Here is a 23,459-nt window from a genome sequence, read left to right on the forward strand (position 1 = left end):
CAATGAGGGAAGCTAAACAAAGAAAGCGGCTCCATATCACCCGCCTCAAGGCACGCCGCATGGCCTACAGCACGTCTACGCTGCTCTATGGGCCTGACACTATACCATCTACACAAACCATACGATCGGGGCAAAGCTCAGCGATCCAGTCCTCATTACATAATAGTAGATCCAAAAGATTGGATAGTGTAGGGTCACTTTATATATCATTATCCGCGTGTTCCATGCCAGCCATATCCGTTACCAATTAAGGGCTGGTTCACGGCACAAAAACCTACTCCAGATCCGATCCCTATGTATTCCTGCATGTGCGTTTTGCATGTGTTCCTGTGCGTTATTCATGCGATTTTGCTTCCCCACAATTTTTTATATGCTGTTCTTTGGTCTTTTGCATTTTTACATTTTTTTTTTTTTTTTTTTTTTTATCAATTTGATCCAGTGCAGGAAAATTGCAGCATGTTCTACTGTTTTTACTAGAACTGATCGCAGTAAGGTGTTTTAATTTTTATTTATTTTTTTTTTCAAAAACCGCACTGGACTGCATGCGGTGTGAACTGAACTAAAATTTTCTGGTTTGTTATGAAGTAGAACAGTAACCTCAAGGACAGGTCCACGCCACAAAAACACACTCCATATCTGTTCCAGATAAGTTTCTGCATGATCGTTCTGGTGCTTTTGATGTGTTTCCAGATGCATTATTTTTTTTGTACTGGGGTCTTGTGCTTTTTTTTTTTTTTTTTTTTTACTGTGTTCCAGTGCAGGAAAAATGCAGCATATTCCCCCCCCCCCTCCCCTTTTTTTTTTATTTGCAGGAAAACCATGAAACTGCACTGCTGTGTACTATGCCATTGGAACCATATAGCCTACTTTCCATGGGGGGGTTATTATGCAGAAGTCAAACGCACTGGACTGGATGCGAACTGGTCCTAAAATGGTTTTCTTGATTGTTCCGAAGTGGAACAGTAACCTTGAGGGCTGGTTTACACCACAAAAAAACACACTCCAGACCCGTTCTGCATGCACGTTTTTGGCGCGTTCCAGTTTCTTTGCGTTTCCGGATGCATTCCAGGTGCTTTTGTTTCTGTACTGGGGGTACTGTGGTTGATGCGTTCCAGTGCATTTTTGGTACCTTTTTACTGCATTTTTTCCTGCACTGGAACCCAATCGCTTTTTGGGGTTTTTTTTTTGTTTTGTTTTTTTGTTTTTTGGAACTGACTGCGCTGGTGTGAACTATGCCATTGGAGACCATCTAACCTACATTGTGTTTTTGATAGGGAAAAAAAAACTGCCCTTGAGACCTCATTCACACATGCAAAAAAACGAATGGGGGGGGGGGGGGGGGAGTCAGATTTGACTTTCATAAACTTGTTCAGCTTTGGGCATATTTATTATGTATGTCTCTGCAAGGGGGCACAAAACAGTTGGTTTTTGTGTCCTGTTCACACCATAACGCTGGTCAGAGATATACATAAATTCTCTGCATTGGCACATAAAAATCCTAATTGTTCTCTATGTGCCTTGTTCGCACCACAATGTTGATGTCGGGTGAGGTTTTTTTTTTCCATGCTTAAAACTGCATACACATTTTAGATTTCTGAGCTGAAAAAAAATCTCAACGTGATGCAAGTGTTGTGTGAACAGGGTATATAGGGAACAAAGGTTTTCTTTATGCCCTTGCAAACACAGGTGCAGAAAAACTCATGTCTCTACACATGGTGTGAATGGGGGGAAAAAGGGGTTAAAGCTTAACTTCACTCCCGTGTACATTTTGTATTGTATTTCAAATTTCCTTTTTTTTTTTTTTTTTTTTTTTTTTTTTCATGGCATTCTCTGAATTTACTTACATGCCCAGTAATAGTGTTGATGGCATTGCCTTCATGGGTAATATAGTACAGTATCACAAACGCCAATTGTTTATCAGGTTAACTAAAAATGCTTCATACTATCATTGCCTAAAAACCCTAAGGCTCCATTCACACCACGGCGTTCCATTTTGCTGGCTGAATTGTTGTGACTCTGGCTGGTGATTTGGGTGCCAAAGTAACAGATCTCAAGGCCGTACCGTGATTTGCGGTGTTTCCAAATTGCGGCATTTTGCAGCGATTGTCGCCTGACAAATCGCGGAATGCTTGGCACCCAAAATTTCTTTTGGGCAAACAGGCGTCCCGGGATTCTGTTTGCACGATTTTTACAGCGATTCGTTGGGCGCCAAATACGCACGTGATTCGGGTGCCATTCAAAGTAACGGATCGCAAAGGCATCTCACAATTTGCTGCATTTCCGAATCGTGCCAATTCCACCCACAAAACGGAATGCCATGGTGTGAAACAAATCTTTTCAAGCAACTTTCTACAAGTGTATGGCCAGTTTAATTGCAAAGAGGTTTTAAAGTGATTAAGTCTAGTTTTTATTGGGAGAAAAAAAAACATGTTCTACTTACCTGCTCTGTTGCAGTGGATTTCCACAGAGCAGCCCGGATCCTCTTCTCGGGTCCCTCTTCGGAGCTCCTGGCTCCTCCCTCCTGTTGAGCGCCCCCACATCAAGCAGTTTGCTATGGGGGCTCCTGAGTCGCAGCTCTCCCTTTGTCCATTAAGATACGGAGCTGCGGCCTGTCTCCTCTCTTGATTGACTGACTTTGACCGCAGCTGGAGTCAATGGTGCCGCTGCTGTGCCACAGCCAAGACACTTATGGACAGAGATGGGGATCCAGTAAGTATTGAAGGTTGCTGCACACAGAAGGCTTTTTATCTTAATGCATGAAGATAAAAAAACCTGACTTTACAACTCCTTTTTAATAAACTTTCTAGTCTTAGCTGCCTGCTATTTCCCTTTATATTTTTTACTTTTTAATTAGAAATAAAGTGGATTTTTACCCAGTGGGTTGTGAGTTATAGGTAGTTTTTAAAAGTGGATCTTATTTTGTCAGAGTTTAATTTTTTTTTTTTTTTTTTTTATATCAAAGGGTGTTCTTATTCCAATGTGGTAGGTTTTTTCACTGTTCATAAATCCGTGTGGAGGTTTTTAGGAGAGCCATACTGGAGACCTGCATTGATTTATCTGGGGATGGGTCCAGCTTTTTTAATACATTTGACTTCTCTTTCTAGCAAGTGTTGGCTGACAGTGTGTGTGTTGGTACTGCAAACATTATTTCGCTATTTTTGGGAGCAGGCAATCCCAGGTCTGTGAGCTAGTTTGGTCTTCCTAGTTTTGACAGGTACCTGCTCCCACTTCTGCTCAGATTTCCTAGGTGAAATGAACGGAAGTTCTCCTCTCCCCCTCCCTCTGCAATCTTCTGGGGCATTAGAGGTCCCAGAAGATTGCCCAACCATTCAGGAGGAGGAGCAGCGCCACTTGCGCATGCACAGTACACACCCGGCTGCGAAGTCGCAAGCTGTCACAGCTGGGTGCCCACAGTTGTAATGCTGGGCTTTAGAGCTGCACGATACTAGGAAAAATGAGAATCGCGATTCTTTTGCTTAGAATACAGATCACGATTCTTTAAAATGGTTAAATTTAAAAGAGAAAAATCAGCTGTAGACGGCGCATGCGCAATCAACACACCGCTCGCTCCCGATGCTCGGGGCTTGTTATTCATTTATTACAGCAAGGGGCGGATGCTTTTCTCAAAGGGGCGGATGTATAGTTAACCATACATCCGCCCCTTTGAGAAAAGCATCCGCCCCTTGCTGTCTTTATAACCATATATACATCTGCCCCTTTGAGAAAAGTATCTGCCCCTTGCTGTATTAAATAACCAGCCCGGGCATTGGGAACGAGCGGCGTGTTGATTGCGCTTGCGCAGTCCAGGCCGGCTCTATGCTGACTGACGTCAGTTCCGATATCAGCGCCATTTGCGTTCCACGCTGGTTCCGTGCCCCCGACTGGGAGATCCAGAAAATCAAGCTAATCCAGCTTGCAGATCGCGCGGGGGGGTGAATCGAAATCGCGATCTTATATACGATTAATCGTGCAGCTCTACTGGGCTTCCATTTTCACCCAGTCTTCCTTCCGAGTTTGCGGGCACCAGTCCTTTGAATGGAGAGCCCATTATCACGGCACAGGGCTCTGAAGGACTGGCATGGGTATGCACGTTTAGGAGATATTTACTGTATATAGGTAAGCCTTATTGTAGGCTTGCTTATAGGTAAAAAAAAAAAATGGCCAATGGAGCTTACTCCCACTTTTAAAGGAAGTTCACCTTTTGACAAAAAATAAATGTACCCTTTTTTTTTTCAGAAAAAAAATGTGCACTTATTTTTTATTTCTTTTGTAGTAGGAGCCTGTAAAGCATTGCACCAGCGATGAGCAAATCATTGATTCCATGCAGGTCTCCTGCAGACCTGTCCGTTTACAGTGATGGGAAGATTCCATTAACTACCACAGTGCTCACAGCATGTCGTCAAGGACCTCCTTGATACCCTGTGGGAGGGCAAAACGCATTGATGCAATTTCCTGTTTCGAGTCCAAAAGATATCGCTTTCAGTTGTTTGTAATGCATGCCAGCAGCTGCGTTTCCTTATTGCAATCTCTTGCTAATACATGCCTGTTTTTACCATATATTTTGTAAGTACCCATTTTTTATTTGCGCAATAAACATATTGCCAAACAGTACTTCACTATAGGCCCCTCTTTATGTAATTTTGGGCACCATTATCCACGTATGATTAACATGATCATGTGAGATATTTGCAAACTGATGTGAACCTGCCATCCCTGGCCAATACTCTAAGCCTGAACGACGCCTAGCTTGAAAAGCTAGGGGGTCCATTCCGTCCGGTCAATGGGGACACAGGAGAGGGTGTGGCGCACTTTAGGGACTGGAGCACATTGTTCACTAATATATGGAAATTCATCAATTATTTGATTTAGATAATTGTTTTGATGGATATATATGGGGGGGTGTTCTAAATACTTAGACCTATATGGTCATGTGAATGTTGTGTTGGTTTGTACTCCACAAGAGACTCCCTTGTTCTGTGTGAAAAGCTGGTCTGTCCTCATCTCCCTCTCATAGCAGCTGTTCTGGCTTTGTATTGGAACGGTTTGCTTTTCCTAGTTTGACGCCTACTTATTGATCTAACCACATGTGGGAAGGAAGTGTGTGGGGGGGTTATATACATTTTTTATATGTAACCACGTTTTTTTTACTGAGCGATTTCTGAATGCAAGTTTAAAATTTATTTTTTTTATTTCTACTTACTGGAAGTATTTTTACTTTTAGCTATGAGTGGTTTTTAAGTTTTGCTGCAAGCATATGTTTGTGGTTTCCATACAGCATGTTCTTTTTCTGGCAGATGTGTTTTAACACTTTGATAGCAGTGTTACTTCTCATCCATGATCCATGTGAAGCAGTCGCTGTCTAGTTCCAGAAACAGGATAGACAAAGATTTTTTTTTCGCACAGTATGGCGGACAAGAAAACCCTGTCGAGTATAGCGAGTAACACTGGGAGAAAATTGTAGGGTTTTTTTTTTTTTTTTTTTTCAGTGTGGTGAAGAATTAATGCAAGAGAACACAAAACCTTTTTTAATTTGTTTTGCGACAAGTACAGTGACATTAAATGCATTCGTTTTCCACTTTTCTGTTTGCCAGCAGCACAGTGGGGACAAATACCAGAGGATCGAGGAGGGGGGGGGGGGGTTATTATCAATGGACTACAAGTGCATTGACTTCACTACCCTTTTCTATTGAGAAGTTCTAATTTGCTTATCCTTACAACTGTAATATACAGTCTGTTTATTCCAGGTGTCCTGAGGGCTTTCATTTGGCAGGTGATAGTGATGTGTGGTGGTATAGTTTGGGTTTTGACACCACAGTTCCTACTGTTTTTTTTCTTTTTTTCTTTTCCTGCAGTAGTTTTGCATGTACCTACAAGTCCAGAAGCTTTAACGGATAAGTTCACCTGTTAGAACATGTTGCGTGTCATAACTCCCCCCTTTTAAAATGCAGGATAGTATTTTAAAATCCTGTTAATTTCCACATTCTATTTTAAAATATTTCTAGCCTACTATTAAACTCAATGAGCTTTGACTTTATGAAGATTCCAACACATTTCTGATAGTGACATGTTTTATTGTGCGCTATAAGCACTGCTGTCACACATTTCAGAGCCTTCCTTCTGAATTAGAGGTGTTCATAGGAGTTTCAGGAGGCAGAGATGGTACAGAAATTGCTGCTTGCAAGCAGTAAGGTACCATAGGATATGTGGCCATTAAAAACAAAAAAAAAAAAAATTGAAAGTAAACAGCAGAGAAGATTCTGCAAAGCATGCAGGGAATTCAGGAAGATGTAGAAAAGGATGGCTAAAAGGCAGCACTTGCACCACAGACTATTTTTTTCAAGTAAGCTTATATTGGTTTGTCATAAGTAATAAAATATCGGTGCTTAAAACTAATTTTTGGTGTGTGGTTTGCAATTATCTGTGAGCATTGGGGAAACACATTTGCTCATTACGTTGTGCTTCATTTTTGCCTGGCTAATATTGCTATAAAGTAAGATTTCTCTTGTTCTGCATATATGGCTGTCAGAATACCTGAACACTGACTGCAGCTGATTGGCTGCAGTCACTGTTTGACTTATCTGCCTGGCCCCTTTCTCAGTTTGAGTTAGATAGTGTTGACAGGACTACCTATGGCTTGAATCTCTGCCCATGCACAGGAATGATCCAGAATTAAAGCTGTTTATTACCAGCTAAAGTGTACTACACGGTCTATCTGAAACAGTAAACTTGACGATCATTGGGAGCCAAAAAGGATATGCTCAAGCTTCTTGGCATCTACCAGACTAAGCAGTTACTCATGCAAGACAAGAGGTTGTATGTAGAAATTTAGCAAATTGTGGTTTTATGATGCTGAGACCTACATTTTAACAATGGTTCACTTTAAATTTTCTAATGTAGAAATTGAAAGGCTGAAGAAGGGAGGTGATGTGAAGGGAAAGGAAGATGGAGACCCTTACCTAGACTTGTTCTCCCATAAGAACATGAAGCTCAAGGAGCGCGTTTTGATTCCAGTTAAATTGTATCCTAAGGTAAGTGTTGCTTTTTGTGTTACCCTCGCCTCCTTTTTTTCGGGATCCAGAATATTGGATGTTTATCATCTTTATAGGCAACAGTCTGGTACAATGTGTATGGGAGTACTGGTTAAAATGCAAGTTCCAACAATTTAAGTTCCTAGATCAGGGATATGCAATTAGCGGACCTCCAGCTGTTGCATATCCAGCTGTTGCATAGCAAGACTGACATCCACAAGCATGACACCGAGGCAGAATCACGATGGGACTTGTAGTTTTGCAACAACTGGAGGTCCGCTAATTGCAGATCCCTGCCCTAGATGTCTTTTAAAGCAAAGTTTATCCCACCCCCCCCCCCCCACCCACGGCAGCATAATCGTTTGGATTAGTTCCTTTTTAGTTATTTATAGTAATTGCTTTTTGTATTGATTTCCCCTACCCCTTTTTGCCAAGGAGTTGTTCAGTCTAATTTTCTTTTGGAGGTGGGCAACCTGGTGCCATACACTTGTAAATGTAGATTGCCAAAAATCTGCAGGTACTTGTAAAGTATAAAGTACAAAAATATTGCATTTAATTCTAGTATTTTTTCCATAGTTTAATTTTGTTGGAAAAATCCTGGGACCACAAGGAAACACAATCAAGAGGCTGCAAGAGGAGACTGGAGCTAAAATTTCAGTGCTGGGAAAAGGATCAATGAGGGACAAAGCAAAGGTAAGTTATTAGACATTTCATAAATATGGTTGTACCTGTCCTTCTTCTTTTTTTTTTTTTTTTTTTTTTTTTATATACAATATATTTGGAGGAAGGTAAAAAAGATTAATGCACTGCTTTTTCAGTAAAATACTTTTCTATTATAACCCATTCACAAAATATAAAACCATTCTGGGAATGCACATAGGAGGGGGAGGGATGGACAAATTACAGTACAGCCTGTGTAGGAGAGCCGCAACTCTCTGGCATACTGGGAGTATAGTAAAAGCTTTTTGTGATTCAATTAATTTGTACAGAACAAATCAATTTCTTAAATTTAGACCAAATGTTTTCTGCTGCATATTTTTGGTTAAAAAAAAAATCCCAATATGAGTATATTGGATTGCGTGAAGGGTTTTTTTTATACTAGTAATGGTGGTGGACAGCGACTTCTAGCAGGACTGTGATGGTACAGTGGGCAACCCTGACACTGGGAACTGATTAACTGACCTCACCAGTGACACATCAACAGTGCTAATATACACTGACACTGGCTGGGGAGGAGTTAACCTCTAGGGGCAGTGAAAGGGTTAAATTGATGATAAAGGCTACATAGCAGAGAGGCCACTTCGCCGCTGTACTTTTGAGTGAGGTGTTTTTTTTTTTTTTTTTTTTTTTTTTTTTTTTTTGCATGTGCCTGAGTGCTACCTCCTTTTATTTAATAGTAGTATTGGCACCGTAAGTCAGGTTGGAAGGCATATTGTCTGGACTGTTATGTATTAATATTCTAAATGTTATGCTTTAGGAGGAAGAACTCCGGAAAGGAGGCGACCCAAAATACAGCCACTTGAACATGGATCTGCATGTTTTCATTGAAGTCTTTGGCCCACCTTGTGAGGCATATACTCGGATGGCACATGCCATGGAGGAGGTCAAGAAGTTTTTAGTTCCAGTATGTATTTACTTTTTATTGGTTTATTCTTTCATTGGTGCAGATTGTAAATGGTATGTGGAGCAGTTGTATTTCTGACTAGTCAGATTTATAAAATGTGTTCTATAAATTACTACTGTAAAACTGAAGTCCTCTTATAGGGAATTTATTTTCTGTTCTCTTTAGCCTCTCTGGGCTGAGATGGCAGATCTCTAGATTTTGAGATTTAGTGCTCTGGGTTCAGCAGAGCACTCTTTGCATGCTTTTAACTCCTGACCTATGTTTCGCTGAAGTATTGCCTTAAGCATGTGATGTTTTCTTTTCACGCATCAGGGGACACAGAGCTATAGTAGTTAGTATGTGGTTTATAGGCCACCTTCAGGTGATGGACACTGGCATGCCCTAAATTAAAACATGCACTTCCTATATATATCCTTAAAAGAACTGATTCGGTGGGTCAAAACGAATAAGAATCCTTCTATTTATCTTTGTATGTGTTTATTGGGAAAGACGGTGGCTTCTTCGAGGCTGTTCTTTATGCGCAGTTCCATTCAAGACGGCTTCAAAACCGTATCCTGTCAACTTGGGACAAGAAGATCCAAACTCTGGACTTCCCGTTGCGTTTATCCGCCAAAGAGCGTCGGAGTCTCAACTGATGGTTGATATCCAAGAACCTCCAAAAGGGAAGATCCTTTCTACTGGTTACCTGGAAAGTGGTAACAGATGCCAGACCTTTGGGCTGGGGAGCAGTCCTGGAAGCGTCTGTCCAAGGGAAGTGGTCCAGATCAGAGATGACCCTGCCCATCAATATTCTAGAGATTTGGGCAGTATGCCTGGCCCTGGAGGCCTGGACGCTCGGACTACAAAATTGTCCTGTCATGATCCAATCTGACAGTGCCACAGCTGTGGCTTATATCAATCGCCAAGGGAGCACGAGAAGTCGTGCGACCCAGAAAGAACTGCATTTTTTTTCTGTCTTGGGCAGAAAGCAACATTCCTTGCCTATCAACAGTTTTCATTCCAGGAATGGAGAATTGGCAGGCGGACTACTTGAGTCGCCAACCATTGTTTCAGAAGAATGGTTCCTTCACCCTGGCATCATTCTGTCAATATGCCAAGGATGCGGGGTTCCGGACGTGGGTCTATTGACGTCTGGGTTCAATAACAAGATCGACAACTTTGTGTCAAGGACAAGGGATCCAATGGCATACAAAACAGATGCCTTGGTATTTCCATGGGATCAGTTTTCACTGATCTATGCTTTCCCTCCTGTTCTGCTTCCGCACCTTCTTCGCAGGATCAAGCAAGAAGGGAAGGAGGTGATTCTTGTGGCCCAGGAAGGAGATCTTGGTTTGCCGAGATCATAAAGTTGATGGTAGGGGGACCCTTGGTCCCTACCACTGTGGCCAGACCTTTTTTCGCAAGGTCCGGTATTCCATCCTTCCTTAAAAACGCTAAATGTAATAGATTGTCTATTGAGACCCACATTCTAAAATAAGACCGTGGGCTGTCAGCTTCAGTAGTTTCTACTTTGGTTTTGCTAGGAAGCCGGCCTCCAGTGTCATATACTGGAATCTGGAAGGCATATGTCTCCTGGTGTGAATCCAGGGATTGGCACCCCAGGAAATATGTCATAGGTAGGATCCTTGAATTCCTACAGATGGGGTTTGTATTTTTATTCAAAGGGGAAACATGGATTAATCCTCCAGTTAGGTTACCCCTGAACCCTTGGGACTTAAAATTAGTCCTGTTGGCTTTTTGAGCCAATATGGGATTTTCCCTTGGTCCTCTTGACGAGGAACATCATTTTCCTGGTTGCTGTATCTTCTGCAAGAAGAGTATCAGGGTTGGCTGCTTTTTCTTGCAAAGAGTCATATTTGATTATTAAGGATAAGGTTGTATTGCGGCCTCATCCTAATGTCCTTCCGAAGGTAGTGTCGGGGTTTTTTTTTTTTTTTTTTTTTCATTTAGACCAGGATATTGTTCTGCCTTAACTTTTTTTTTTTTTTTTTTTTTTTTTTTTTGTGTGTGTTGCCTGACGGTCCTAAAAGAGGACAGGCAGCATCGGAATCTACGATTTCTAGGTGGATTCGTTAAGTTGATTATTCATGCTTTTGGCTTGAAGAGAATTCCTCCTTTTTCATTTTAAAGGCACTCCACCAGGGCCGTTAGTGCTTCTTGGGCAGTACATCACAAAGCCTCCATGGCTCAGATCTGCAAGGCGGCAACTTGGTCTTCAATCCATACATTTGCCAGATTCTATCAAGTAGATGTAAAATATCATGAGGATATCACCTTTTGGGCGCAGTGTACTGCAGTAGGAGTCCTCTTTTTTCTCTTGGTGCCCTGCTATTGTTCTCTCCCTCCCTTCAGTTGGCATTGCTATGGGACATCCCACATAGTAATTACTATGGCTCCTGGTCCCCTGATGTATGAAAAGAAAACAGGATTTTTAAAAACGGCTTACCTGTAAAATCCTTTTCTTTTGAAGTACATCAGGGGACACAGAGGTCCCTCCCTTCTTTGGTATACACGTGTATTGCTTTGCTACACAACTGAGGTACTCCCACCAGTGGGAGGGGTTATATAGGGTGTGCACTTTAGGGCATTAATTTAGGGCATGCCAGTGTCCATCACCTGAAGGTGGCCTATAACCCACATAGTAAACTACTATGGCTCTGTGTCCCCTGATGTACTTCAAAGAAAAGGATTTTACAGGTAAGCTGTTTTTAAAAATCCTGTTTGTGGTGCTAATTAATAAATCTCTTTCTGTGTCTTTTATTTTTTTAAGCAGGATATGATGGATGATATTTGTCAAGAGCAGTTTATGGAGTTGTCCTACCTGAATGGAGCTCCTCCAGAACAAGCTCGTGGTGGTGGGAGAGGAGGACCTTCCCGTGGCAGAGGTGGTCCACCCCCTTCTGCTTCAGCTCCACCAGCAAGGTAGTAATCACATTTTCTGGAAGTATCAATATATTTTCTTTAAGTATTTGAAGTGAAGTGGTAATTTTCAGCTTGGCATCTTGTATGTGAAAAGTTTAACCCAAAACTTTACATGTTGGAAATAACTAGTTCTCACTTATTTTTAAAATGCAGTATAGGCACATCCAGATGTTATGGTGGGTAAAAATGTGTTTCTTTTAGGGTTCTTGGCAATTAACGTTGCAAGTATATCTTAAATGTTTGAAATGTTAGTTCAAATTTGGGGATTGCTAGCATTACTTTTCCTTTTTTGATTGTAATGTACTAAGCAGTAGATGTCTGAATTTCTGGAATAAGCACATAAAGTATTCAGGCTGTTACTGTGTGTATAACCTTGGCCACAAGAAAGTTGATATGGAGCTGGGAATATAATTTACCAGATTATGAGTAACATCTTTTCAGTTGAAGCCCAACTATTGCAAATTATTTTGTTCCTAGTGTGGTTAATTGTCCATTTGTATTACGAAACTGTAACTATATCTTTTTTTTCTTACAGAGGTAGAGCTGGTCCGCTGCGCTCTCTTGTTCCTAGGGGAGCTCCTGGGCGTGGAGCTATAACTCGTGGTGGAAGTGTAACCCGAAGTGTGGCTCCCACACCTGCAAGCAGGGGTGCTCCTTCTGGAAGAGCTCGTGGTGGATCTCTTCAGAGGATTACTTTACCACCTCCAGCCCCAGAGCCCTATGATGACTATGTAAGTAAAGTGTGTTCATTAAAAAAAAAAAAAAAAAAGTTGAAACCCAGAAAGTGAAGTTTGCTTCACCTTGTGATAGTGTTTTTTTGCTCCTTTCACTTTCAGATTGCCTAAGGCGCAGCTCCAGTCATATCTGTTTTAGTGAAAGTCAGCAGCTACAAAAACTGTAGCTGCTGACTTTTAATAAACACACTCCCCCTGTCCCAGGTTCCAGCCATGTGCTCATCTGAGTTGTTTGTTTCATCTGTCCCCGGTGCTGACCCCAACTGTGGGCACCCAGTTTTGACGGTTTGCAGCCTCAGTCAGGTGCCACTTTGCATTTTTGAGCCGTGCTGCACGTTCTGAATAGTCCCATTAGTCTTCTGAGACCTGTGACATGTTCCTGAGGAATTGCATGGTGTCCCCGACACCCTCCTCTCCCCACACCAGTGCTCCTACTCCTCTCCTTATTTTGCCACCATAGGAAACTGCTTCCTATCATTGCACACCTGAGCCATGCTGCCTGTGCGCATAGACAGACCACGTGGCTCTTTAACCTGTCATCCGCTCCCCTGTCGCAGGATTTGAATGATGGCCGCAGGAGCCGATGGCTTTTGTTGCTCTCAGCCAAGCCAGTGAGAACAGGGAGGAGGAGACCACTGGATCGAGTGAGGGCTCGAATATGTATGGGGGGGCGGGTTTTAATGGGCTTGCTACTCCCCTCCTTTAATGCATCAAGGTTAAAATTGTTTAGGCTGTAGAACCACTTTAAACAATTACATTACAAAGAACTTTGGCTGTGCTCAGTTGGCCTACCTTGGCTTGCCTATCTTTAGCATGCATAGGACAAGTAATTTTAAAGTAAGATGGGTCGTCTTTTCCTTCTCCCCGTTCAACAGGGCACATTTTTTCTTTTTGTCTTATGAAACATTTCCTTTTCAGGGTTATGAAGACACCTATGGGGAACAAAGCTATGAAGGTTATGAGGGTTATTACAACCAGAGCCAGGGGTATGTATAATTTTTTACACCTAAGACAGTATTGAACCCAAAAGGAAACTTTTATATATATTGCAGCTTAACAAGCCTAAGATGTGGTAACTGAATTAGATTTATTTTTATGGCTTTATTTCCTATTTTGACTTGGTCATCTGGCCAGCAAGTCTATTTAACAGGACAAGCTGTCCTGCAAATGTAGCCATTAGAGGGTTCAGGCAAACCACTTACCTCTGACAGGGTTGCTTGCAATGATCAGCTTTTATGTAATTCCTTTAGCCCAATAAAACAAAAAACTTGCTGTGCGTGAGCTAGCATTTGACTTCAATTTCTTAGATGCACTAGCAGATTGCCCCCCCCCCCCGATCTGTTCCTTTTTATCTAGGGAGTAGGCATCCTAGGCAAGTGTGTTTAATGGTTGGATCACTAGATGAAAACAGAAGAAAAATATTAATAAAAAATTCTAATGATTGGTAAGCTGCAATATGTAACATTTTTGGGTTTAATACTACTTTTACATTACACAACTACATCATAAATAGTTAACTAACTTATTTATTTCTCTGCTGCAGAGAAACAGAGTATTATGATTATGCGCATGGTGAGAGCCTAGAATCATACGACGGCTATGGTAAGTGTGTTCGACTTGAATAAAAGCCAATTCAGTTATAAGTGTGTTTCATAATGCAGTACCTGAGCGATTTTATAAGCAGCAATGATTTTGATTGTGCAAATGGTGACTTTTTTTTTTTTTAGGAAATTTTTTGCATTCCTGACTTTGGAAGGCCACCTAACATTGCTTAACATTAGCAGCAGGGTGTGCAGACGTCTTAACCCGTCAGTTACCTTGTACTGCCGTCAGTTTTTCATTTTATGTTTTCAAGTTCTTATTGGCAGTTTAATGTGGTTTTCTGTTTTAGTGTGTGTGTATTTATATATGATACACACACGTCTGGGCTGCTTTAATTGTTTTAAATTGGAGCTGCACGATTCTGGCCAAAATGAGAAAATTCTTGCAACGTGTGTGTTGTGTGTGTGGGGTTTTTTTTTTTTGTTTTTTTTTTTTTTAAGGAGAGGGGTTGAGGGCCTTTCCTCTTGAGTGTTGTCGTGGCCCCGGAGGGACACAGCAGGCAGAGCACCCCGAGCAGAGACCCCCATCCGGGGGATCTGGGCGGTTCCGGGGGGGGGCAGGCTGTACGTCCCTGCTCTCCGCCATGTTTCCCACTGACATCACACGCTCGAACGCACGCAGGAAGAGGCAACGTACCCTACCTAACACCACCAGGGGGTGGGGCTGTCACTCATACTTGCCAACCAATCACATTCTTCTTTGCTGACGTGAGACGTTTCACGCTGGCTCCGACGGCATCCCCTCCACAACAGGGAAACATCCCAGGGACACCATTGATCAGTTTGCACGCTTTTAATGTGAGCACATTAAATGCTTGATGGGTCAGAATCCATAGCCACGATCGTGGCGGGCGGAGAATCGCGATAACGTTTCTCCACAATTAATCGTGCAGCTCTACTTTATATGCAGGCTTCTTTGCAGTGCCACGTAATAGTTGTGCTTTACTGAGTTGTAATATGGTTAGTTTCAACCTGTAAGTCACGTTGTGTAAATATAGAGAATATCTTGTTTTTAATTAAAATGTGTATGATGAATATTCATCAATACATGGGATTTACCACACACAATTACCAGAATACAGAATTTATATAGCCGCCATCAGTTTGCACAGCGCTTTACAATCAAATTTTTTTTTTTTTTCTACTTGGAAACCTTTTCTGTAATATGTCAGCCACTGTCTGGTTTTAGTGTGCAAGAACTGGCCTGGCATTCTTCTTTCTTTCTTCTTTCTTCTTTCTTCTTTCTTCTTCCATGACTCTTGGGTAGATAACATGTTTTAAAAGAGCATTATTTTTTTCGTCAGCATATCCTATTATGGTTGAATGTCATAAAAACCAGTAACTGTAGAAACCGTTCAACTTGAAAGATCTAAATGACAATCTGTCTAGCAAAGTCAACCAGAAGTATTCATTACATAGCTCTTAACCCTTTCATGACTAAGCCTATTTTTGAAATTTGGTGTTTACAAGTTAAAATCCATATTTTTTGCTAGAAAATTACTTAGAACCCCCAAACATTATATATAGATATTATATTTTTAGCAGAGAATCTAGGGAATAAAATGGAGATTGTTGCAATATTTCATATCACACGGTATTTGTGTAGCGGTGTTTTTAAACGCAAATTTTTGGAAACGGGACACTTCCACGAATTTTAAAAAATCCAAACAGTAAAGTTACCCCAATTTTTTTGTATAATGTGAAAGATGTTACACCGAGTAAATGGATGCCAAACATGTCATGCTTTATAATTGCACGCACTCGTGGAATGGCGACAAACTATGGTAGCTATGAATTTCCATATGCGACGCTTTAAAATTTTTTTACGGTTAGAGTTACAGAGGAGGTGAATTATTGCTCTCGCTGTGACGATCGCGGCGATACCTCACATGTGTGATTTGAACACCGTTTACATATGCGGGCGCGACTTCCGTATGCGTTTTCTTTGCTGCACGAGCTCGCGGGGACGAAGGCGCTTTAAAAAAAAATATTTTTTTTTTGTTTATTTTTATACTTATAAATTGTGTTTAAAAATTTTTTTTTTTTTACTTGCTGTCACAAGGAATGTAAACATCCCTTGTGACAGTAATAGGTGGTGACAGGTACTCTTTATGGAGGGATCGGGGGTCTAAAAGACCCCCAATCCCTCCTTTGCACTTCAAAGTATTCAGATCGCCGTATTCAGGGTGCGTCCCCTCCCGCTCCTCCAGTATTTTAGCCACATCGGTTGTTATATACGGATAGCCGATCGCCCGCTGGAAACACCAGTACCGGGATGATGCCTGCAGCAGCGGGCATCATCCCGGTATAACCCCCGAAAGCCGAGTACGCAGATGTGCGTACGGTCGGTGGGAAGGGGTTAAAGAATGTTTACCTTTTAAGAAAATGTGACACATTTTGCCTGCTTTTCACACCCAGAGCAGGGATCCTTACTTGTAGTGCATTGTTCCCTCCAGCTTTCTAACTAAAAGCCTATATATACATAGGTGTTGCAAAATGTGTATGGTTTTTTTCTCTCTCCTATATCCGTTTTTTTAAAGACTAAGCATCTACACTGTTCAGCATTACCAGAAAATGTGGTTATGTGGGGTTTTTTTTATTTATTTTTTTTTTGGTTCCTGCTGTTCGTGAGTTTTGACTGAGTAGGCCTGTTTTATTTATTTACTTATTTTTTGTCTAAACAAATGTTGTTGTTGTTGTAGGGCAAGACAACTGGAATGGGTCCCGGCCATCCCTGAAGGTTCCTCCTGCTGCTAAAGGCAGTAGCTACAGAGATCACCCATACAGACGCTTCTAAGACTGCTACTCTTCCAAACAATTAATACTGATATGTTGTGTCCCAGGACTTCTGTTCCTTAACCCACAACACAAGTAAATTCTCTGTACTCTGTGACTCCTTTCCCTCTCCCCTTTTGATCCCTTAACCCATCCCAAAATCCTCCTCCTTTATAGGACCGATCTTTAAAATAGGAGGAAAATAAAAACAATCCACCTGTGAATATTTAGAACCATTTTACGTTCATTGTTTAAAAATAAACAAAAACCCTTAAAAACATAAATGCTTTTCATGCAAAAAAAGAGCAGGTAAAATAGTATTCTAAGTGACTTTTGTTACAAACTGAGGATTTCTAACAAAACGTTCGTTCGATGTTAGCTGTAGATTCTGTCCTGAAGCAAGCTGCATTTCAATATTCCATTTTTTTTATTATGAGTTAGCGCAATTAGCTGTAATATTGTATGCTGTTTAAAAACCCAGGCTTTGACTTTGTAATTAAAATCCGCTTTGTTTTATGTTATTAAACCTTATGGACAAATCCTTTTGTTAATGTTGTCTTAATTCACCGTTGCTCAAATAGGAATATAAAATGTGAATAAAAGTTAGTTGACCATGGCACTTACGTTTTCATAAACCAGCAAACTGCACACATTTGCATCCTAAGCCGTTTTTAATACATAGTATTGAGGATTATGTATACTCCCAAGGAGATACACATTTGATCTTGTGCATCCATTACAGTGGTGTGTGTCCAGGTGGTCTGCTGTATATAGAGTTCAGTGCAGGCCTGTTTTTCCCATTGCACTTGCTGAATACAGCTGAGAGCAAAGCACACAAGGCACATGTGTAGGCCCTGAAGGTTTTAATGTGAATCCTTCAGACTGAAACATTGTAATGCTTGCAGATTCTTCAAAAATATAAAAAGATAAAATCTCATCTTATGTAAAATATTCTGACCAAAAGGCCTTAAATGTGTTTAAGCTTTCAATGCAATTTCTTTTTACCTTAGCTGATATGTACAATAAGATTATGTAAGAAGAGTATAGTGTTGCTGGTCTACATTAAATTGTGGTAACTGCATACATCTATGGGTTGTATTAAGGTTGTTATTTTTCTTGTAAATCTAATTATGTAAAGTTAGTGGCATGTTCTCTAGATGACCAGGTTTACAAAGCCTTCCCAAATGGACAACCAAAGCTAAAAGGTCTTAAGGAGATGCAGCAGTCATTCTCAGCAATATCCTCCCCTTTTTTTCTTACAGCTTTAAAATCTATAAACTATAATTGACTCAACAATTTAGCAGTAAGATACCTTATATATCTTAAATGTGGGCAAAATGCACACTAAATATTGTGCGCTCATAGTGAGTAGCTGACTTCAGAGTGTACATGTTTAAACTTTGTCACTAAAGTCTTTCATATTTTAGTATTTTTGAATAGCAAACAAATATATAAGTTTTGTCAACCACAATGAATAGTCCATTTGTTAAAACAAAAACTTGCCCTTTTACTGCATACTGTGAGATTGTCAGTCGTCGCCTTTTTATTAATGCTCCATGGGTAAATCCCCCGGGTTCCATTTTTTTGTTATATTTTCCATAAAGCAAGCTGCTGGACAGCTTCAAAGTAATTTGGTACCTAAGGCACATCTGCACAATTTTTAAAATTCTATTTTTTTTTTTTTTTTTTTTTTCCCCTAAATGTAGGTGGTTTTTTTTTTTTTTTTTTTTTCTGGTAAAATGCTTTCCATCTTGATTTGAGGTCAGTTCTATCCTTCCTAGGAGTGTGCCAATTCCTATGGTAGGGTTGATGTTTGGCTGCATGGTGAAAGCCTTGTACAAACTCTCAAAAATAATAGAGAGGCAAAATAAATTTGTTATTTGTAGTCTAACGGGATAAAGACTGGACAGTTTCCATGGGCTGTGGACATCGTACAAATGACAAACCTTAAAAAAGAAAAGAAATCTCGCAAGACACTCAGGATGAGTAAATCATGCTTCGCCAACCAGGTAACAGAATTCCCTAATACCAATCTCCACTAATTTGTTTCTGTGCATTCTAACCAGCCATCACCAAAGATGTCAGGGGATTTCTGACTGTTTGCTGGTGTCTGGGTAAACTGCATATTCTGAGTATTAAATATTAATAGACATATAAACTGATAGCAGATTGTAAACTATTCAAAGACATTGCCAAAAAAGCTTAAAAAGCCATTCTGTAAAAAGTTAATTGTAAAAGTTGCAACATTTTAATGGAAGTTGACATAAAAAGGTTTCCAACTTGCAATTAATTACAATAAATCTGCTACCATTAAAATATTTTAAAATTGCCTAGTTATGTAGATTTTGAAAAAAAAAAAAAAAAAAAAAAAAACTTGTATTTTTAAATACCCTTCCCCTATTGTTACTTTTTCCCATTGGTGTGATTTTTTTTCTCCAGTGCTGACTTTTTTCTCCTTGCTTTGCAGGTGGTGGTTGCTGGCATTCACAGGAAGTCAGAGGTGGGTTGTTACAAGCGTGGATCCTCTAATATGTCAAAGAAAACAATTGCTAATCACTTGTCTGCAAGGGAGCTAGACTTTTGCTGCTATGGGTGAAAGATCAAAGGTGTGTGTGTGGTGGAATTGGGAGGGTGAGGTATCTATATCTATATATCTAATTTTTTTAGAATTTTTCCAGGATAACTTCTCTCAATTCCCTTCCACTCCCAACCCTATGTTTAGTGTATTAACTGAAAAGAAGCCATAGACACTAGCTCATATGGAATACTTAATGATTAGTGGTAGAAACTCTTAAGAAGTAGCAAGTTAACCTATCTCCCTTAACTGGCGTACTGGGGTATTATCTACAACTTGTCTACCTTTTCAATATCAGTACAATTATTAGAGGAACTGCAGTCTGCTTACATAATTTGTAATAAAAAACATCTTTGCCATTCTGAAGCCTCCCTCTATCAATTTGCATATTTTATTTATACTGTGATTCTGTACTTGCCAAATATGCTGCAGAAATCTCCCTCCACTCAGTCTGGCTGCATCCATTTTAACTGGGCAGCTGAAGCTGCTGCCTGTTCATGTCCTGGATTCAGACACACCGCCAGCTCTTCAGCTTTCATTGATCCTCTTATGACTCATTCTTTCCCCTCTCCCAAACTCATGAGTTCGCTGTGCATTATGTCATAAGCCTAGGCTAATGACCAAACAAATGGGAAGTGGGCTGTATAAGGTCTTTACTGGCAAAAAAATGTTTTACTATCTAAAGTTATTACAACAACTGCAGAAGATTTAATAGATGAAAAAATGTTTGAAAGTTTTATGGGCTATCTTTGTGGGGTGGTTTTTAATACATAACCTCAGTTGGGCATCTGGAGCATCCAAACATCTGCTGCTGAGTAACAAATTTGGATGCTATAGTCTTGCTACTCTTGTAGCTGGTGGTTATTCTTTATCTAGTGCACCAAGCACACTTGTTACAGGGTCAAGTGGTATAGCATCATGTAAGACAATAGAAATTTTAATTACCTCAGACCAGTTTTGCATTTGGCGCATCTCTGTAGCATTTGGATGAGATCTCCCTTGTCACGGGGACGTTTAGGGCCCTTTCACTGAGGCGGTTTGCAGGCGCTATTGCGCTAATAATAGCGTCTGCAAACCGAACCGAAAGTGCCGCTGCTTTGTCTCCCTCAGGGCTTCCACACTGGAGCGGTGCGCTAGCAGGATGGGAAAAAAAGTCCTGCTAGCAGCATCTTCGGAGCGGAGTATATACCCCTCCTTCACCGCTCCTGCCCTTTGAAATCAATGGGACAGCATGGCTATACCGCCGGCAAAGCGCCTCTGCAGAGGCGCTTTGTGGTGGTATTTAACACTTTCTCGGCCGCTAGCGGGGCAGCTTAATACCGACGGTAAAGCGCCGCTTATAATAGCGGCGCTTTACCGCCACCCCCGCCCCAGTGTGACAGGGCCCTTAGGGTAAATTGGACTATCTTATCCTCCCAACTGAAACAGCTGTCCTTTTATACTCACCCCTTTTTCCTGTCTGAGGAGTGCATCTGTAGTCAGGCTCATTTGATAAGTAGATGCAAATAAAACCAAGCTGGCATTTTAACCCCTTCATGACAAGAGGTCATTTAAGGACCAGCCGCTGCAGTTGTACCGAGAAAATCGCCGTACCTGTACGTTGGCCACTTTAAGACCAGGGGGGCACGTCGCCAGCCGCGATGTCCGCTGGCCACCCGCGATCACTCCTGAGAGGCAGAACCGGGATCGATCAATGTAAACTGACCTCTGTTCTGTCAGGGGAGGAGAGACTGATCTGCTGTTCCTAGTGATTAGTAATAGCTGTCTGTGTCCTCCAGTCACTACACTCTCCCCACAGTTAGAAACGCCTCCCTAGGGAACACTTAACCCCTCTATCACTCCCTAGTGTATCAAAAAATGTTAAAAAAAACTACGCTTTAAGTTCATATGTGCAATAAAATACAAATAAAGATGAAAAGTTCCACTTTTGTCTTAATTGTGTACAGCAGGGTGTGGGTGGTAGCTGATCCATTTATAAAGAATGTTGAACACCAACTCCCTGCTGATCAAAATCCCAGATAAATCCTTCACCACATTGCTTTTATGGGAATCCCCTATAATTCACCAACCAGAAGGTGATGGGTTAACTGCGTGCATTTCACTGGTTTAATATTGACGAACTCAGTTCACTCAAATAGGACTGGATCCGTGAATGGATATTTGGATAGCTGTCAGCGCACTCTGCATTCTTCCATCCAAATTAAGCTCATAACGAGCGAAGAAATAGAAGTGCCCATAGCGTAATCCAGTATATTAAAATACATGCTTAGAAGTATCATAGATCGTTGAGTCCCGATATACCTTGTATACCTTGCCGATATACCTTATTACCGCTGAGTGGTATTCCCGGGTTAGGTATCACAGAAGATCAACGGCGTGGGTAGCTGTATGGTCATACATCATACCGTACAGCTACCCACGCCGTTGATCTTCTGTGATACCTTACCCGGGAATACCACTCTCAGCGGTGATAAGGTATATCGAGACTCAACGATCTGATACATGCTTATATTATTTTGATACATTGTAACTGTACATCTATATGGGATCACTTTGTTTTTTAAATGTATTTTACTGGATTACGCTATGGGCATTTCTATTTCTTCGCTCGTTATGAGCTTAATTTGGATGGAAAATGCAGAGTGCGCTGACAGCTATCCAAATGTCCATTCACTGATCCAGTCCTATTTGAGTGAACTAAGTCCGTCGATATTAAACCAGTGAAATGCATGCTGTTAACCCATCACCTTCTGGTTGGTGAATTATAGGGGATTCCCATAAAAGCAATGTGGTGAAGGATTTATCTGGGATTTTGATCAGCAGAGAGTTGGTGTTCAACATTCTTTATAAATGGATCAGCTACCACCCACACCCTGCTGTACACAATTAAGACACAAGTGGAACTTTTCATCTTTATTTCACATATGAACTTAAGAGCTGCTAATGTTTAAAAGACTGGTTTTTAACATTTTTTGATACAGTTTACTTTTTTATAGTAAGATATCTATCTATCTATTTTTTTTTTTTTTTTTGCATGAGCACTGAGGGAGAAATACTTTGTATCTGTTTCTCACTCCCTAGTGTTAACGCCTTCTCTGCCAGTGACCGTTGTACAGTAATCGGTGGCTTTTTTTTTTTCTTTTTTTTTTTTTTTTTAGCTCTGATCGCTGTATAAATGTCACTGGTCTGATCTGTCTGCTGCAGTCCCTCTAAATATTGTTAATCACTGCCCATTACTAGTGAGAATTTTTTTTTTTTTAATTCCATAAATCTATCCCCTTTGTGTAGAATACATATGGACCTAAACCAATGAAGACATATATTATTTTTCTTTTTTTTTTTTTTTTTTTATAAATGGAGATATTTATTATAGCAAAAAAAAAATTTAGGTGATCAAATACCACCAAAAGAAAGCTCTTTGTGGGGGGGGGGGGGGGGGGGGGACAAATTTAGGGTACATCGCGCAATTGTCAGTTAAAGCAGCGTTCCATATTGCAAAAAAAAAAAAAAAAAATGGCCTGGTCATTAAGGTGGCGAATCCTTCCGGTCTTTAAGTGGATAATATCGTTATGTCTTGCCAAAATGAAGTTTTCACCTATTGAGGGACACAGGAATTCTGATTGTTGCTTTTACTGCCACTTATAGGAGGATTGGATGACAAATCGCCGGGGGGGAGGAGAATCATAAGCCAGGCTCCCTACTTTTGGTGGGGAGGAGCTTTCTAGATTTCTTACCTGGGCAGATTTTGCAGCATTCTTTCTCTATCACAAAACATAGTGTGATCATCGCCAGGATGCTCCATCCTAATGGTATCTTGAGAGGACCAGACTGGGATTTTTGAGGCATTAATCACTTCAGCCCCGGACCATTTGGCTGCCCAAAGACCAGAGCGTTTTTTGTGTCTCGGCACTGCGTCGCTTTAACTGACAATAGCGTGGTCGTGCAGCGCTGTACCCAAACAAAATTGACCTTTTTTTTTCCCACAAATAGAGCTTTCTTTTGGTGGTATTTAAGCATCTCTGTGGTTTTTTATTTTTTGCGCTATAAACAAGAACGACAATTTTGAAGAAAAACGCAGTATTTTTTGCTATAATAAATATCCCCTATTTTATTACACATAACTTAACTTCTGAACTTGTTTGTTTTGGTTTCTTTGTACGTATGGATTGCACTTCGATGGCACCTTTTTTAGAAATATAT

General features: G+C 40.7%; 1 protein-coding gene across 3 annotated transcripts in view; it reads left to right on the top strand.

Moving 5' to 3' along the window:
* KHDRBS1 (KH RNA binding domain containing, signal transduction associated 1) overlaps positions 1-23,459 on the top strand; it is a 30,131-nt gene that overhangs the window by 514 nt on the left and 6,158 nt on the right. Inside the window, exons 2-10 of one of the 3 annotated variants that reach the window (XR_012241661.1) lie at positions 6,898-7,028; positions 7,605-7,721; positions 8,506-8,652; positions 11,423-11,574; positions 12,110-12,305; positions 13,227-13,294; positions 13,852-13,910; positions 16,612-16,780; positions 19,152-19,184. Coding sequence is in view for 2 of the 3 variants with exons in the window: in XM_073615376.1 (XP_073471477.1) it covers positions 6,898-7,028; positions 7,605-7,721; positions 8,506-8,652; positions 11,423-11,574; positions 12,110-12,305; positions 13,227-13,294; positions 13,852-13,910; positions 16,612-16,706 (965 nt within the window). In the remaining variant the exon portion in view is untranslated. Of the gene's footprint in view, positions 1-6,897; positions 7,029-7,604; positions 7,722-8,505; positions 8,653-11,422; positions 11,575-12,109; positions 12,306-13,226; positions 13,295-13,851; positions 13,911-16,611; positions 17,224-19,151; positions 19,185-23,459 lie in introns of those variants that run through there. The other 2 variants (XM_073615377.1, XM_073615376.1) reach the window with 2 other exon arrangements.

The sequence above is a fragment of the Aquarana catesbeiana genome, linkage group LG02 (assembly GCF_042186555.1).
Source record: "Aquarana catesbeiana isolate 2022-GZ linkage group LG02, ASM4218655v1, whole genome shotgun sequence".
In the NCBI taxonomy this organism is placed as follows: Eukaryota; Metazoa; Chordata; class Amphibia; order Anura; family Ranidae; genus Aquarana; species Aquarana catesbeiana.